The sequence below is a fragment of the Monopterus albus genome, unplaced genomic scaffold, assembly GCF_001952655.1.
Source record: "Monopterus albus unplaced genomic scaffold, M_albus_1.0 scaffold364.1, whole genome shotgun sequence".
Classification (NCBI taxonomy): domain Eukaryota; kingdom Metazoa; phylum Chordata; class Actinopteri; order Synbranchiformes; family Synbranchidae; genus Monopterus; species Monopterus albus.
The window spans coordinates 123,191-140,174 of record NW_018128244.1 but is presented as its reverse complement, the minus strand read 5'-3'; the positions used below and the strand labels follow the sequence as shown (position 1 = coordinate 140,174).

General features: G+C 43.8%; 3 protein-coding genes across 6 annotated transcripts in view; 2 read left to right on the top strand and 1 right to left on the bottom strand.

Moving 5' to 3' along the window:
- The window catches only part of LOC109951118 (E3 ubiquitin-protein ligase RNF4), a 14,052-nt gene extending 9,258 nt beyond the window's left edge, over positions 1-4,794 (top strand). For both annotated transcript variants that reach the window (XM_020585420.1, XM_020585419.1), the window contains 2 exons: positions 4,280-4,331; positions 4,412-4,794. In XM_020585420.1, coding sequence (XP_020441076.1) covers positions 4,280-4,331; positions 4,412-4,561 — 202 coding nt within the window. In that variant the 3' untranslated portion in view covers positions 4,562-4,794. The remainder of the gene's footprint in view (positions 1-4,279; positions 4,332-4,411) is intronic.
- Positions 4,795-7,058: 2,264 nt separating this feature from the next.
- sqstm1 (sequestosome 1) lies at positions 7,059-14,254 on the top strand. Its single transcript, XM_020585418.1, has 9 exons — positions 7,059-7,495; positions 8,042-8,137; positions 9,866-10,140; positions 10,265-10,415; positions 10,586-10,654; positions 11,122-11,243; positions 13,549-13,685; positions 13,720-13,760; positions 13,842-14,254. Exons 1-9 carry the CDS (start codon positions 7,327-7,329, stop codon positions 14,003-14,005), a joined length of 1,224 nt encoding a protein of 407 aa, XP_020441074.1. The 5' UTR covers positions 7,059-7,326; the 3' UTR covers positions 14,006-14,254.
- The window catches only part of mrnip (MRN complex interacting protein), a 7,150-nt gene continuing 4,416 nt past the window's right edge, over positions 14,251-16,984 (bottom strand). Inside the window, exons 3-8 of one of the 3 annotated variants that reach the window (XM_020585415.1) lie at positions 16,630-16,727; positions 16,470-16,542; positions 16,227-16,354; positions 15,905-15,935; positions 15,378-15,505; positions 14,875-14,986 (exon numbers count right to left, since the gene is read on the bottom strand). In XM_020585415.1, coding sequence (XP_020441071.1) covers positions 14,968-14,986; positions 15,378-15,505; positions 15,905-15,935; positions 16,227-16,354; positions 16,470-16,542; positions 16,630-16,727 — 477 coding nt within the window. In that variant the 3' untranslated portion in view covers positions 14,875-14,967. Of the gene's footprint in view, positions 14,987-15,377; positions 15,506-15,904; positions 15,936-16,226; positions 16,355-16,469; positions 16,543-16,629; positions 16,728-16,984 lie in introns of all 3 variants that reach the window. The other 2 variants (XM_020585416.1, XM_020585414.1) reach the window with 2 other exon arrangements.

Sequence of the window (16,984 nt, the reverse complement as noted above, 5' to 3'; positions counted from 1 at the left end):
TCTCGTGCTCCAGAGGGGTTCGCCGATGCGGCCGCCCTGCTTCCTGCTCCAGAGCGGCTCGGCCGGTGTGCCCACGCTGCCTCAGTTCCTGTTGCAGTTCCTGCGCCCGAGCGGGTTGGCCAGTGTGCTGATGCCACCTTTGTTCCGGTGCCTGGTGGACTGCATTGGAGTCGCCCTCCGGAGCGGCCTCTCCTCAACCCTTGTCTGGCGTCGAGGCCGTCCTCCAGACCGACCGCTCTGGTTCTCGGCCTTATGCGGGTTGGTTCCTGCAACTTGGGTCGTTTTTCTTTGATTGGACTATGTACACAGTCCGGTGTTTGTTGGCCGGTCATCCTGTGTTTTCAGTTTTGCTGTGTGGCCTCAGTGTTCCCGGCCTGTGGCTGTCTGTTTGTTTTGGTGCCCTCCTTCCGGGCCCCTGCCTCCCTCTCTGTTCAGCCCTGTTGTGGTTTTTTGTTTTTTGGGATGTCTGGCAGCCATCCTTGAGGGGAGGTACTGTTACGGTGTCGTGTCGGTCGGCTTTGTTTGTTTACCTGTTCTCTCCCCGCTACTCTGTCACCGCAATTAGTTGCCATGTCAGTCACCTGTTGCTTGTTATCTCCCAGTCCTGTCCCTTGTGGTTTTTCTCTGCAATCAGTCATCATTCCTCCCACCTGCTGCTCGTTGTCTCCCAGTCCCTTCAGGTATATATACACACCCTGTCTTCTGCCGCGTTTTTGCTGGTTCATACCACACTGTTACCTTACCTTTATGCTACGATACATTTACGCTACACTACCCGGTTAGCATTACATGTGTTTGTGTCCTGAGCTTTCCATCTGTTCGACTCCGTGTTCCCGTCCTGTTCCTGTTTGTTTCAGCATGTCAGCAGCTCTGATAACGCAGCAGCGGGTCAATCATCAAGCTCGCTGTTTCTGTTGGTTAAGTGCATAAGCCCTCGGCTCTTCATCCTTCAGTTTCCTGATTGCTGATACTGCTACCCTGTGTGTCTGACTACTTCCACGACCCTGTGTACTCGTCCGTCGACTCACCTGTCATCCTGGTCCTCCTGGCTGCTGCCTGCTTACCTGCTTGTCTTCTGGTTCCTGTGTCGCTCCTGGTGTCTGCTCTCCTGCTTGTCCTCTGGTTCCTGTGTCTCTCCTGCTGCCGGCTCTCCTGCTCGTCCTCTGTTTTCTGTGTCTCTCCTGCTGGTTCCTCGTACCCCCTTGGTTCCTCCTGGTCGGCTCGTCCCTCCTGGTCCTCTCTGGTCTCCTCGTCCCTCTTGGGTTCCTGCCTCGTCCCTCCTGGTCTCCTCCCTGATCTCCTCCGTCCTCCTGGTCTCTTCCCTTGGTCCTCGTCTTCCTGCCACCCTGGTCCTCCTGGGTCCTCGTCTTCCTGCTGGTCCCTGGGTCCTCGTCTTCCTGCCACCCTGGTCCTCCTGGGTCCTCGTCTTCCTGCCACCCAGCCTTACCTGTGTTTTGTTCATTAAACTGCTTTCTTTAGCTCATACTCCTCCTGGTCTGTGTCTGCAACTGGGGTCCACACCACACTCATACATAACAGTATGTGTGTGTCGCTGTGTCCCGTCCGTGTGTGTCAGTGCTGTGTACCCGGCACCTCTGAGCTCCTGAACTGCCACACATGCATAGATGTAAGTGAAATGTGAGGCACGTGCGCACAAGAATAACACCGAGGTGGTGTGTGTGACGGTCAAATGGCCCAGTTTCCTCCCAAACTGCTAGGTTACGATATGTTCCTCCCAGTTTGGCCTGATCAGAAGCTTCTCCATAAATGTCCAGCACATGTGAAACGTCCTGGTCTCTCCACTGACCCCGTCAATGTGGTCGCTCTCCTCCATGTTTATTGTTACCGGTCTGTGAGATGCCAAATGATGACGACAGGCTGTATGTGCAGAGGAGATGTTAAAACGACCACACGGATTCTGATCTGACCATTCTGACGGCACTCGCGCATTCAGAGGTCAAAGAGGAATCAGATCTAGGAGCACATACACAGGTGGCCCAGATCTGGTCTGAGGACATCTGGTCTGGTCTGGTCTGGTCTCTTCACACTGCTGTGGACACACCAGGCCTGAGGCACTGGGAGGGACACTTCACATCTGGAAATGTTAGCAGGTTCATGTGAATGTGGCTAAAATGCAGAGTCAGCAGTGAGAAGGGCTTAGCAGAGTTTTCAGTTTTATGTTACTACTGATGGACCTGCAGCACAGTGTCGACAGAACAGAAGATGATGATTCTCTAGTACCCTGCATTAGTATCAAATTTTTTCCCCAAGAATCATTAAGGTTTGTTTATTAAAGGACTGTTTCTCCAACTGCCTCCAACAGGAAATACAAAAGATCAGGGCATTAATGTCTGTTTCACCGACCTGCTACCCTGTGTGTCTGACTACTTCCACGACCCTGTGTACTCGTCCGTCGACTCACCTGTCATCCTGGTCCTCCTGGCTGCTGCCTGCTTACCTGCTTGTCTTCTGGTTCCTGTGTCGCTCCTGGTGTCTGCTCTCCTGCTTGTCCTCTGGTTCCTGTGTCTCTCCTGCTGCCGGCTCTCCTGCTCGTCCTCTGTTTTCTGTGTCTCTCCTGCTGGTTCCTCGTACCCCCTTGGTTCCTCCTGGTCGGCTCGTCCCTCCTGGTCCTCTCTGGTCTCCTCGTCCCTCTTGGGTTCCTGCCTCGTCCCTCCTGGTCTCCTCCCTGATCTCCTCCGTCCTCCTGGTCTCTTCCCTTGGTCCTCGTCTTCCTGCCACCCTGGTCCTCCTGGGTCCTCGTCTTCCTGCCACCCTGGTCCTCCTGGGTCCTCGTCTTCCTGCCACCCAGCCTTACCTGTGTTTTGTTCATTAAACTGCTTTCTTTAGCTCATACTCCTCCTGGTCTGTGTCTGCAACTGGGGTCCACACCACACTCATACATAACAGTATGTGTGTGTCGCTGTGTCCCGTCCGTGTGTGTCAGTGCTGTGTACCCGGCACCTCTGAGCTCCTGAACTGCCACACATGCATAGATGTAAGTGAAATGTGAGGCACGTGCGCACAAGAATAACACCGAGGTGGTGTGTGTGACGGTCAAATGGCCCAGTTTCCTCCCAAACTGCTAGGTTACGATATGTTCCTCCCAGTTTGGCCTGATCAGAAGCTTCTCCATAAATGTCCAGCACATGTGAAACGTCCTGGTCTCTCCACTGACCCCGTCAATGTGGTCGCTCTCCTCCATGTTTATTGTTACCGGTCTGTGAGATGCCAAATGATGACGACAGGCTGTATGTGCAGAGGAGATGTTAAAACGACCACACGGATTCTGATCTGACCATTCTGACGGCACTCGCGCATTCAGAGGTCAAAGAGGAATCAGATCTAGGAGCACATACACAGGTGGCCCAGATCTGGTCTGAGGACATCTGGTCTGGTCTGGTCTGGTCTCTTCACACTGCTGTGGACACACCAGGCCTGAGGCACTGGGAGGGACACTTCACATCTGGAAATGTTAGCAGGTTCATGTGAATGTGGCTAAAATGCAGAGTCAGCAGTGAGAAGGGCTTAGCAGAGTTTTCAGTTTTATGTTACTACTGATGGACCTGCAGCACAGTGTCGACAGAACAGAAGATGATGATTCTCTAGTACCCTGCATTAGTATCAAATTTTTTCCCCAAGAATCATTAAGGTTTGTTTATTAAAGGACTGTTTCTCCAACTGCCTCCAACAGGAAATACAAAAGATCAGGGCATTAATGTCTGTTTCACCGACAGAAACAGTTTGTGTTTTTTTTTTTTTTATTAACTTTTAATCCATCCATATTCATTTGGGACTGTCGCGAGGGCAGTAGTCCAAACTTCTGCTATCTTTTGTGCTGCATCAGAATCCACCCTTTGTTTGTGTTCACTCCAACAAACCAGTTGAACCTCTAATATGTCCACATGTTAGCTTGTTCATGCTAGCAGCTTTGCAAATCAAATGGGTAACCCTAACCCTAGCATCAGTTGTTTTGTTTTTTTTGCAGAGCTGCAGCTCTGAAATGAAACTGGGTGTCCTCTTGTTTTTATGCAAGATTTATGTTGGCTAGCCTTAGCAGCCTCAGGTTTGGTGGTAGTGAAGAGAAGAGGGATACAGAGAGAACTTTGCTCCAACAGGGACTTCATTCTGTCTTGCCTCACCAAACATATATTTGTCCTCTTATGCTCTTATACTGCACTGCAATCTTATCTAAATGCTTTTTTAGTTAACTACTGTAACTCCTGCTTTTGTCTACTCACCAGGGAGAGTGCATCTCAAATAAACCTTTTCTCGGTTTCAGGTTGACTCCTGGAACAATCAGCTGTCCTGTTTGTCTGGACTCATACTCTGAGGTGAGAGACCAGCACACCTGTTCACACCTGGGCAGCAAGGTAGAACTGTGAGCTCTGACTGGTTGTTGTTTCCTTCACAGATCATTGAGAGCAGACGATTGGTTGTTTCTACTAAATGTGGTCACGTGTTCTGCAGTCAGTGTCTAAGAGATGCTCTGACATCATCACACACCTGTCCTACCTGCAGGAAGAGACTGACCCACCGCCAGTACCACCCCCTCTACATCTGACATCACTATACACCTGAGTTGCTGCTGGACATCATCAGTGACGTCATCAGATGTTTTTTGCTGCTGGATTTTATTTGGGGAAATGCAAAACCTTCAGTTACAGCCGATTGATTTTTGATTGATAATTGATGTTAAGTTTCTGATGTCATCAGTTTTCAGATATGTCTGTTTGTTTTCTAATGTCATTTATGTGGAAAAGTATAAATAAATTCTATTGATTTGAGTGAAACATTGATTTGGATACAGACTGAATCTGTGACTTAAACTGAAGGAGCAGACAGAAATCTGAACTGACAGATACCCACAACAACACATCACAGGGCTGTTTACCAGTGAAACCAGTCAAGGGAGAAGTATTCATGTCCTGTGTAAACATACAAATACCGTTACAAGTAGGTCACGCTTTTAAAGTTTTAATAAAGGTTTTGCATCGAAATATAAAATGTCAAGTAAAACTACTAACTGTGCAAAATAATATTGATGTATTCATGTGTTTGTCACTGTAATGTTGCAGCTGCTGAGTAAAGGCTGCAATGGCCTAAGCGATACTTCTGAAGCAACCATCACTTATCCTCTCACTTAAATAGGATAAGTCCCTGAAACAGGCTGAAATAATATGAACCAGATGAAAAGGCTTTCATGACTCAATAACTAATCAGTAATCAAATAAATCAAGTGAGGTATAAAATTTGGTCATCATGCAAAATCAATCTGTTGACCATGTGCTAGTGAAAAACTGTACTTCTACATTGTGTTATTTGTACTGATTTCTTCTGGGTTGGGTTAGGGTTTGTTTTCATGTACGCTTCCACCTGGTGACTCAGGCTCACAAGACTGATGACTCACTGTCACGTGATTCAAGGTCTGTTACTGATTGGCTACTGGACATCCACCCAGAGTGATGTCATGATGCAACACCTGGCATCTTCTGGAAATACAAAAACAAAAAACAAACAGTGCATGAAACATATAATTTAAATACAACAAGAACAGATCCAGAGAAAAAAGATTACTTTCAAAACTAAAATAAAAGAGATCAAATACAACATGATATATACCATAAAAATAGTATGTACATAGAGACCACACATAAAGGGAAGGGTTGATATTTGGTTTAAATTCTACATGTAATTATTTTACATATATTATTATAACTTCATGGTTAAATTAATATCAAGACATATTCAACACCTATTGTGACTAATTCAGGAGCATGCCAGAGTTGTGTGAGCTCACCTCTACTTTATACATTGTATGATTATGAAACCAATATTCCAAAGACATTTATCTTGATTTTCTGGTGACACCACATTGTTGTCTTTGTCTCTGAAGATAATTTTGGGAGTTGTCGGTAGGCTACTGTACAGACAGGATAGTGAAATGGTGTAATGAGAGCTCACCTATTATCAATCCAAAAAAGACAAGAAATAATTTTTGGTTTTCTACCAGTCACTGTCCATAGCACACAGACTGAACAAGTATACTCTTACAGGTGTCTGTGTGGATGTTGGTTTATTTTGGAGTGCACATATAGTTTCGGTCATTAACAGGTACAATTGCATATTTATTTTCTTAGGAGACTCATTTGGAGCCAACACAGATTCTGTCATTACATTTTCAGTCAGTAAAACATAGTGTTATGCAGTATAGTATTTGTGCCTGGTAAAGATGTCTCTTTGTCCACGTTAAAACTCAACTGAACAGACTTATAAGTAATTACTTTAAGATCGTGGATCTTGGAGACAGGTTTTCAAACTAGATGTGTGAAAAGGATGTTGTTTCTGGTTGATAATATTTCATTAAATTCCTCCCATGTTTTAAATTGTGAATACCAATTGTTGCCATCAAATAGAAGATTTGGAGTCCCATGGGTTAGACTGAACCGATTTAATCGATCTTTAACTCATAAGCTTAAGCTCTCAGCAGGCCTCAGCATTGCAGATTACTTGTCTGTACTGCAGCTATCTTTCCATAATGTCTGACATGCCAAATATTTCTGTATGTTGTTGAGACTATGTATAGTATGGGTTGTGTTGTTTGTAATCGTCCCTTTTTCAGCGGATAGAGTTATGAAATATGTTCTAACAATAAAGTGTAATCTAATCCAATTAATATAGAGAAAGCCTTATTACATTTGTTTATATTTCACTTTAAACCGCTTTAGGTTTACGTATTTAAATGAAAAAACTTTATATTTAAATATTAATGAAACGTAGAACTATATTTTACTGTTCATTGAACATAAAACTTTAAACTTAATAATTAAATGTTGATCTTGATACAAAAAAACACGGCCGCTACGCCATCTTGTCTCGTGAGCATGACTGCGCGTTATTTCTCTTTAATATGAACTTTATACAGGTGGATCCCGTTGGCCACCTGACTCAAGGAAAGTCCCTCGTTGGAAAGTGCTTAGTCATTCCTCGATCTGTCATTGGTCGGTTGGGCGGAGCTTTCTAAACGAACCAACGAGAGGGAACGTCAATATTTACTTCTCCGCACGACGGTGACGTTCTCGCGGAAGTAAACATAAAGGAAGCGGAGAGGATTTAAGGCTGCGTCACAAAGTTTTCGACTTCATTTTAGTCTGTTAAAGTGTGTGTTTTCTGCCTGAAGTCTTGTTCACTGTCAGTAGTCACTCGAGTGTTCAGAGTCTGGTTCAGATCGTTTCGCTGCAGAGCCTGTCAAAGTGCGTTTTTCTGCCTGGAGCCTGGTTTAGTTTTGTCCTGTTCAGAGTGTGTAGTGTGTTCGGTTCCCGCAGCAGCATGTCGGTGACGGTGAAGGCCTACCTATTGGGAAAAGATGAGTCGGTCAAAGAGATCCGGAGGTTCGCGGTGGATCAGGACGTTTCCTGCAGCTTCGAGTATCTAAGCACGAAAACCGCAGGAGTCTTTAATAACTTGAAAAACTCACCCTTCAACTTGTACTACAGAGGTAACGATTTAATTTATTATACAAAAACATATAAATATTTATCATAAATAAATATTTCAGGTATGTGAAACCCGAAAAACGATCTCCTGTGGTTGGAGTGGTTTCACTGGACAGCTTCAGGTGTTTCTTACCTATGTGACGTAATTCAGAGCTACAGTGTTTCTAAAGGATATTTACAACACAAGTTAAAAGTTCTCTGAAATATTTCTTCTGATGTGAAGATTAATACACTTTGACTTTAAAACCTGCTGAAGTAAGTGCGTAGAACATTATTTTCATATAACATCTCGCGGGTTTGTGTTTGAGTTTATACCAATATTTTGTATGTAATTTTAAATCATGATAGTCGTTGCTGCCTTGTAAGGAAGCTTCAACTGGTCTTAACTGCTTCAGGCGTTTCATATTCCAGGTCAGGTCAACCGAATAAAGTTGAATAATCAGGATCTTTAAAATAGACTGAGGTGTTTCACTGTTTCAGATGGAGACGTTCCAATGAGTTGGATGTTTCATGACAGTACTAATAAAATGATGATGATGATGTTTCAGATGAAGATGGAGACCTGGTGGCATTTTCCTCTGATGACGAACTGATGATGGGTCTGGCTTGTATGAAGGACAACACTTTCCGCCTCTTCATCAAAGGTATGACCTCACATGGACGTCATCTTCCTCCATTTAAAACCAGCTCATGGAGGAGGAAACGTGCAATGATGTTTGGAGCCTAGCGAAACTAGTTTCTACATTACAGATGTCAACATCATTTTTTTTCCTTTTCTTTTTTGTTTGTTTTTTTGCCACACTAAATGAAAACACACCTGTGTGGCTATTAATGTAGAGTTTATATGCAAGGATAAAATTGTTTTTCTTTAATATAGCCATCACAGATGATTTATAACATTTAATTGTACTAAGTTATTTATAATATGAAATATAAATATTATATACACTACTGTTCAAAAGTTTGGGATCACTTGGAAATTTCCTTGTGTTCCATGAAAACACACTTGAAATTAGTTTGAATAGGAAATATAACAATTCTTTGCAGTTGTGCCTTGAAGCTCAGCATCCTTGAGTGACCTCTTTATTGTTGACGCTGGCATTTGGTGGGTACTATTTAATGAAGCTTAAAGCTGAGGACCTGTGAGGCATCTGTTTCTTAAACTAGACACACTTGGGTATTTGTCCTCTTGCACACTTGTGCACCAAGGCCTCCTGCTCCTTTTTCTGTTCTAGTTAGAACCAGTTTGCGCTGTTCTATGAAGGGAGTAGTTCACAGCATGGTAAGATATTTTACATTGAATAGCCTTCATTTCTGAGCACAACAATAGACTGACATGTTTCCAAATAATTTTTATAACCTAAAGGAGGACACTTTTATCACTTCCTTAATCAGTACAACAGTTTTCAACTGTGCTAACACAATTGCAGAACGGTTTTCTAATTATAAAATGATTAACTTTGATTAATAAACATAACATGAGATCAAAACACAGAACTGATGGTTGCAGATAATGGGCCTCGGTGCAACAATGTAGAATTTTCATTCATAACATTATCAGTGTCTGTCCTGTATTTTTGATTAATTTGATGTTTGAAATGAATAAAATGGGGTTTTCCTTGGAACACAAGGACATTTCCCAAACTTTTGAACAGTAGTGCATCTATGGCTCTCAGCCTCAGCACTGGCTCTACACCCTGTACACCCATGACTGCACCCCCGCCCACCACAGCAACACCATTGTAAAATTTGCTGATGACACCACAGTGGTGGGGCTTACCTCTTGGGGGCATGAGACTACCTACAGGGTTGAGGTGGAGAGGCTGATAGTGTGGTACAGAGAGAACAATCTGCTCCTTAATACCTCAAAGACTAAGAAGGTCATTGTCGACTTGAGGAGGAAGAAAACCGACATCTTGCCACTGTATATCAGCAGGGACTGTGTGGAGAGGGTGCCAGCCTTCCGCTTTCTGGGAGGATCTGACCTGGGGCATGAATACCTCTGGACTGTTTAAAAAGGCCCAGCAGAGACTGTACTTCCTACAGGTGCTCAGGAAGAACAACATCTCCCAGATCCTTCTATCGGTGCTCCATTGAGAGCATCCTTACATACTGTATATGTGTATGGTACAGCAGCACAGTGGCCGTTCACTCTTTGAACTGCTGCCGTCAGGTAGACGGTTCAGAGCGATCAAATCAAGGACCACTAGATTCGGGAATAGTTTTTACCCAACAGCAGTTATTCATCGAAATATGACTTTTGTCCTTTGTCATGAATATTATAGAATAAAAATGTTTAATTATTTTGGTTTTTATGTAGAAAACACACTGTGTCTGTTCATTTCTAATAAAGTTTGATTGAACTCTTTCAGAGAAGAAGGAGCACCGTCGGGACTTTCCTCTCCACGCCTTCCCCCCCTTCACCTTCAGCCCTCCTCCTCCTCATGGCCCACCTCCTCACCATGCTCCCCACCATGCCCCACCCCCTGCCCTGCACCCCGGTGTCACCTGTGATGGTTGTGATGGCCCCGTAGTGGGAACTCGCTTCAAGTGTTCGGTTTGTCCAAACTATGACCTGTGCTCCACCTGCCAGGCCCGTGGGACACACACGGAGCATGCTCTGCTGCCCATCTGGCACCCACTGCAGGTGAGGGGCATGATGGGAAGAATGCTTGAAACCCTGCTCTCTGACTGACCGGAGGTCTTGTTTTATTCCCTGCTCTGACTGTCAGGCTGTGTTGGTGAACTGTTCTTTCCTTTTCTGTCTGTAGTGGTGTCCTCGGGGGAAGTGGCTGAAGAAGATGAGACACTGTATGTGGAACCGGAACCTGGACCAGGCTCAGGACCAGGCTCAGGACCAGGCTCAGGACCAGGCTCAGGACGGATCTTCCAGACCTGTTGCTGACTGCAGCACCCCTTCCGGTCAGTGTCTGAAAAACCTGCTTTCACTTAGTCTTATGGATATCAAGATTGATGAGTGAAACAGTAAATAAACAAATAAATTGATAAGCGAATGTTGTGAGTGATGGCCTTTAATGACCTATGACCCCTCATTAATGATGTTGTGAGTGATGTCTGACCTCTCTCTGCAGCCTCTCAGGCCAATGTGGACTTCCTGAAGAACATTGGGGAGGGTGTTGCAGCTATGTTGAGCCCACTGGGTGAGTGATGTCACTGATCATATCTGAGATTAATCAAGCTTTCTGATTGGCCGAGAGTGAACCCAGAACCTGTTAAGAGGAAGTGTGGGTGGTCTTTTCAAAGTAACAGTATCATTAAAGGAGGAGTTTGCTGCTGAGGATCAGTTCAAATGTAGTTGCTTTATTATTTATTTTAATCTATATTTTTACAGTTTTAATCCTTTTAAATCCAGTTTTTCTTTTCTTTTGAGCTGCAATGTTTAGTTGATTAATTGATTGATAAAACTGATTTGTAGCTATTTTGACCTTTTGTTTTTCCATTTTCTGACATTTTAATGGCAAAATAATCAGCAGATTAATTGATTAGTTTTAGCCCCATTTGTCCTGATACTGTTTTGCAACACAATGTTTTATATATTAAAAAAACTTCAGGTGTTAAACTAATGGAGTTGATTTGCCATAAACAAGAAGTGATGTCATATGTGCAGGTATCGATGTGGACATTGATGTGGAGCACAAGGGTCAGAGGACCAAAGTAACCCCTCCTAGTCAGAGTGAGGGGGTGGAGGGTGATGTGGAGATGGATGGCGGGGGCAGCGAGGGGTCAAAGGTCAGTTCATGAAAAACAGCTGTGTGATGGTCTGTTGGTACAGGTAGGACCAGATTAACCCCGGGACAAAAACCTGTTCTTGGGTCTCTGAGTCTCTTTGTAGTCTGGTGTTTATACACTACCTTTCCTACAAATAAACAAATGAGTTAATCACAGCAGTTAGCTAAGCATAATCAGATACTTCTGTCTTATTGACATGTAATTGTAAGTAACCGTGAAACACAACACCTACATTTATGCATTATAATGCTTTTACTCGCTTATCTTCAACCTGTTGAGCACTAGTTACACAATCGTCAGTAAACAAAGTTCACACACAAACCCTTCACAGATTTCTGTTTAGAACCTGCACAGATGGTTCAGAGTTGAGCAGCTCACTAAAAATATATGTATTTTAATTTTAAGAATCTGTTTCACTGAGAAATATTAAAAATAACTGTATAATTTACAGCAGACCAGTGACTTTTTAAGTTGTTTTAACAAACCACTACAGAATAATCATACTACAGTATGAATACTACTGCGACAGCTATCATCTTTCACCTTTGAATTTGGTTAAAAAAAAGTTATGTGGGTTGCATTCAAATTAGGGCTGTCAAAGTTAATATAATAACATGTTAACGCAAATTCCTTTTAACGCCACATATTTTTTGATGTACAATTAATGGACCCACATTGTGTGGTAATTACCTTTGGCCCGGCCTGTAGTTTGGGAAATCAGGAAGCGATGCAGAAATGGATAAAGAAAAGAATTTTCTGAACGGTAAGTTCAGCTTCAGAGCCCTGACAGATGTTGCGTTTACTGTCAATGTGAACTGAGTTGCCACTGGAGTATGTCAGGTCTCAAATACCACCTGCTGGCCAAGCACACAGCTGATGCAGAGAGCTGTCCTCCCCCTCACCAAAGGCAGACGCTGGATAGTTTGCAGGCCAGGCGCCTGGACAACTCTACAAGCAACAGACTTTCAACGCCGAGAGCTAAATGGGCGACTACAGCTCACAGGCTGACTAACACTGTGGAGGACGAAGTCTGCTTGAAATAATTCACATCGCAGCCAAAGACCGTACATATGAACTGACTTCAAGAGCCACCGCTGTAACCAAGATGCACAACTTGTATGAAGACGAGAAGCTAAAGTGGAGGAGGTGTTGAGACAGACGAACAAGGCTGGCTCAGCGGAGACAACTGGACTTGTCTCAGTAATCGGGACCCTTTGAGGTACATTTAGAAGCAGTGGTGCAAGAAGTGTGGTGGATTACAGGAAATCCAAACATATTGTACACTCTCCCCTTTGTATACGAGGAACGGAGGTTCAGAGGGTGGACAGCTTTAAGTTCCTTGGTGTGCATATCTCTGTTGACCTCACTTGAACTACACACATCTCTTATTAGGTGAGGAAGGCTTACCAAAGACTGTACTTCCTCAGAAAACTAAGGAACGCCCGCCTCCCTCAGACTCGATTGATAAACTTTTATAGATCAGCAATAGAGAGCATTCTGACCTATTGCTGCACTGCATGGTTTAGTAGCTGTACAGTGGAAAACAGGAAGATCTACAGCGGGTGGTTAGACCGGCAGAAAAATCCATTGGCTCCCCCCCCAGTGATATTTATACAGATAGCAATAGAAAAAAAAGGCCAGATACATTTCTTTGGACAATACTCATCCTGGATACAGGCTGTTTACCCTATTGCCCTCTGGGAAAACGTACAAATTGATCAAATCCAGAGTAATAGATTAAAAAATAGCTTCTATCCGGAAGCTGTGAAATCTCTTACACCATCGGTTTCCGCCCTTAACATATGAGTGTAATAACTTGGTTTCGTTGCATGGAGGGAAGTATCATGGATTATGCAAAGTGCAATAACTAGGTTTGGCTTGCATACTTATTGCTTATGGCTTGCATTGATGCTATCATAGTCATAGGTATAATAATGCTGTCATCTAGACATAATTATTTACTGTATAACATAATGTAGTTTTATACAGGATTTTAAAAGTGCTCAAAAACCGAACTAGCATGGTGCTGTTTTTGCCAGTTGGGCGTGGAGTCCATTCATTTTAACTACAGTACTTAACATGGCTAAATGGAATGCAGCTTCTATGTTGGCATCAGTGAATCTGTGATCGACCTCGTGGTCTGTTGAAGGAAGCCATGAACGCCTTCATCCAGGATGCCCTTCATCCAGGATGCACTTAGACTCAGTCAAGCCTTGCTTTGTCTCGTTATCTTGGATTTTGTCATTGTACTTTTGTGAAGCAGTTCTACCTGGAACCTGTATAACCCAAACTCTGTGGTCTCCAGGTGAGCAGAGACTCTGATGAGGAGTGGACTCACCTAACCTCCAGAGAGGTCGACCCCTCCACTGGAGAACTGCAGTCCCTGCAGCCCAAGGAACAGGGCCAGGACCTGGACTCCCCTACAGGATCACAGGGATCCCTGTCAGGTGGGCTGCAGAGACCTCCAGGGGACCAGGGGTCTTAGAGAGGCAGCTCTGTACCCACACCTGCCTCAAGGTAAGGCCACATCCTGCACACAGTCTGAGCCATTTAATTCTCTATTGTGTCCCTGCTGACCTCTGACCTGCTCCCCCACAGAGGCGGACCCCCACTTGGTGGAGTCTCTGGCCCACATGCTGTCTATGGGCTTCACTGACGAGGGTGGCTGGTTGACTCGACTTCTTCAGGCCAAAAACTTCGACATTGGAGCCGCACTTGACGCCATCCAATACGCCAAGCAGCCTCACCTACACAAACCCTGATGATGTCATCACTGACATCACCTCTACTAAACATAACCAGTTTGTCAGTTAATTACTGTTACCATTAATCACTACCTATAACTTGTTAATCTGTTAACCCACTGATCAGTTTGCATTGTTAATACTTTAACTCAATGATCAATCTAGTCAGTACTTTAACACACAAATTCCTGTCTGTATTGCTTTCTTCTTGATCATTGACATTTCTCTGTTAATCTGAACAATAAAAGCATCAAGAACTTAACTAAAGATTTTTAAAGTGAAGTTTATTTTGACTCAGGCATCACAACAAATAACAAAAATATAAATAGAATGTACAAAGCTCACCAAATATCATCTGACCAACAATGGTCATTATATAATAGAGGCCCAAAAACAATTGATCATTCAACAGACCGTTCCTTAGTTGTTACTTGACTAATAGAAAATCTCAAACACCTAAATCAGTAGTGGACTAATCAACTGAAAGTCAGCACAGCAGTTGTGGAATTGAACCGATTCTCACTGACATTCTTGCATCTTATAAAGTGACAGCGTGTCAGTCACTGTTCAGTTGTTCAACATAACTGAATTAAGCAGTCTGTAGTCACTTCTGTATAACAGCAGAATAAACTAAAAGAACTGTTCTTCCTCACGTTAGTCTGTCAGAAACTCATCATCGAAGCTGAAATCCTCCCTGCTCTCAAACATGGAGGAAACAGGAGGGGGGAGGGAGGCCCTGCCGATTACATCATAGCAGGGCAGATAAGTGGCTCCACCCACTGACTCTTCCCCTTCCTGCCCCTGACAATCAGAACTGAGAAAAGGATCCCACTTAGAGACCGGAGTAGTACTCCTACAGGGAAGACTGGACTGGATCACACTGGGAGGATTAATACTCTTCTTACTGGAAAGACTGGACTGGTTTGGACTGGTGGTTTTCAGACAGGGAGGACTGGTTGTGGCTGAAAGTCTACATAGTTTCAGACTGGAGCAGTGTGCCTGCAGAGGGAAGAAGAGGTTTGGTAATTTAAAGGAACAGTCTTGAGATTTCTCTATAGTTCCTCTGGGAACTAACCTGTAAACTGTGCTGCTTATTAGTATTAAAGAATGAAAAACTAGGATAAATTGTTGCCTTTAATACTACTCACATTTTTTGGTGCTTTATAATTGATATTGGTCAAATTAGTTTTCATGCATGCAGCATGTTATTCATTACTCCTATGTTGTGGAGGGGTACTTGGCATGATTTGCCTGAGCTGGTGGAAGCGACTGTGCAGCAACACTATCCCTGGCCGTGAGTAAATAAGGCGTGCCAGTTATCTAAAGAAAGTACTGTACGTGTCTCATGTTAAAATACATTTATTTTAACTTTGCTTTATTTCTATAAAACCTTGCATTCCTATAGGTGAGTGATGTACTTTTCAGGATCTTCTCTGGGCCACGAGGGTCCGTGCAGACGTTGACGTACAGGCCACACGTCTGTGTCCATGCAGACGATCCACGCAGCAAAAGCCCTGACTACGCATGTACCACAAGAAGAAGGGTTATTTTATCTTTTATTGTCATTGTACCTCGTACAACAAAATATAGTTTTGAGCTCAGGGCCCTGCGCCGCCATCACGGGCAACTTGGGGGGGGTTCAGTGTCTTGCCCAAGGACACTTTGACACGTGGACTGCAGGTACCGAGATTAGAACCATCAACCTTGCTGTTGGGAGACGACTGCTCTACCCACCACACCACTTTTGCCCCCCAACGCTTTGAAACCATCAGTATACGTGGACAAAAGACAGACCCTTGATTTGAAGTATGAATGTTGTGTCCCTCATTTGTGTACCCAAGAAGTTATCCACATAATACGTCTAGCTCTAAAGCTAACAGGTGGTGTTAATAAATGTTGGTGATGTCAGCATGCTACCTGCTCAAGTGCCCAGCCACCTCTTCTTTTCCTGTAAAACAAAGATTTTGATTATGTTAAAAATACTGTACAAACATCAGCTTTACGACATTACATGTTCTCATGGGGTATTCACTGACATATATTACTTTCAAGAACAAAATGTGAAACTATATTGGCTTTGTGTTAACCACAGACCTTATTTCAGGCATCTAACCAAAATCCCATTCGAAATACCATAGACTTCAGGGTGATGGAACTGGAAGTGTAAAAATGCTAAACTCTGTTCTGGGTTTTAGGACTTACTACTATGGCACTCTATACACAATCTCTACGGTCACACCTGTCAGTTATTTTGTTGCCATGGAGCTTCTGTCTGTACATCAAAACATCCTTCTCTTCTTTCCATGGCTCTGCTTCCTCAGGTGGGTCCAGGTATTTGCTCCAGCGGCTCACCTGAGCCTGTTTCACCTATAGACAGTGAGAGTGAGGAGCTGAATGGTCTGACAGGTGATTTTCTATGAAATGATATTTTTGAAATATAAAACAGAAGCTAATACACTTCAGGACATTTAAAGGAAAAGACCTGTCTGGGTGTTCCCAACTGGTGGCCGGTTTCTGCCTCAGCCTCCTCTTCCCTGTCTGGCCCCACCCGTTTCCTGTTAACAGGTGAGAATACCTGACTAACCGTGAAGTATCTTGTGGAACTAAAGAAGCGGCAGTGTATTGTGGGAGAGGCTGGTTACCAGATGTTGGCCTCCTGCTCCTCCATTTTGGCTCCTCTCATGGCATTCAGTTTCTGAACGTGACGTCTACAGTCAGCCCCAGGGCCCCGCCCAAATTCCTGTCATTCAATCAATCAGGAAAATTTTAATTTAAAATGAGAACTGTCTGTTCTGACAAAAGATTAATTCCTCTGGTTTTTGCCTCAGATACACATATGCCTGGCCTGGAAAGAGTTTAATAACATTAAAAAAGTGCTCTGAGATCTCCGAGTTTACCTTAACATTTGCTTCATCTAAATCATCAACATGTCTCCTGGACCCCATCCCAACCAGGCTGCTCAAAGACGTCTTTCCCCTAATCAACACATCCATACTA

Coding starts and splice junctions, on each gene's coding strand:
- sqstm1 (XM_020585418.1), top strand. CDS start 7,327: ATGTCGGTGACGGTGAAGGCCTACCTATTGGGAAAAGATGAGTCGGTC. Junction 10,655..11,121: donor AGCTATGTTGAGCCCACTGG/GTGAGTGATGTC, acceptor TCATATGTGCAG/GTATCGATGTGGACATTGAT. Junction 13,686..13,719: donor ACAGGATCACAGGGATCCCT/GTCAGGTGGGCT, acceptor CCAGGGGACCAG/GGGTCTTAGAGAGGCAGCTC.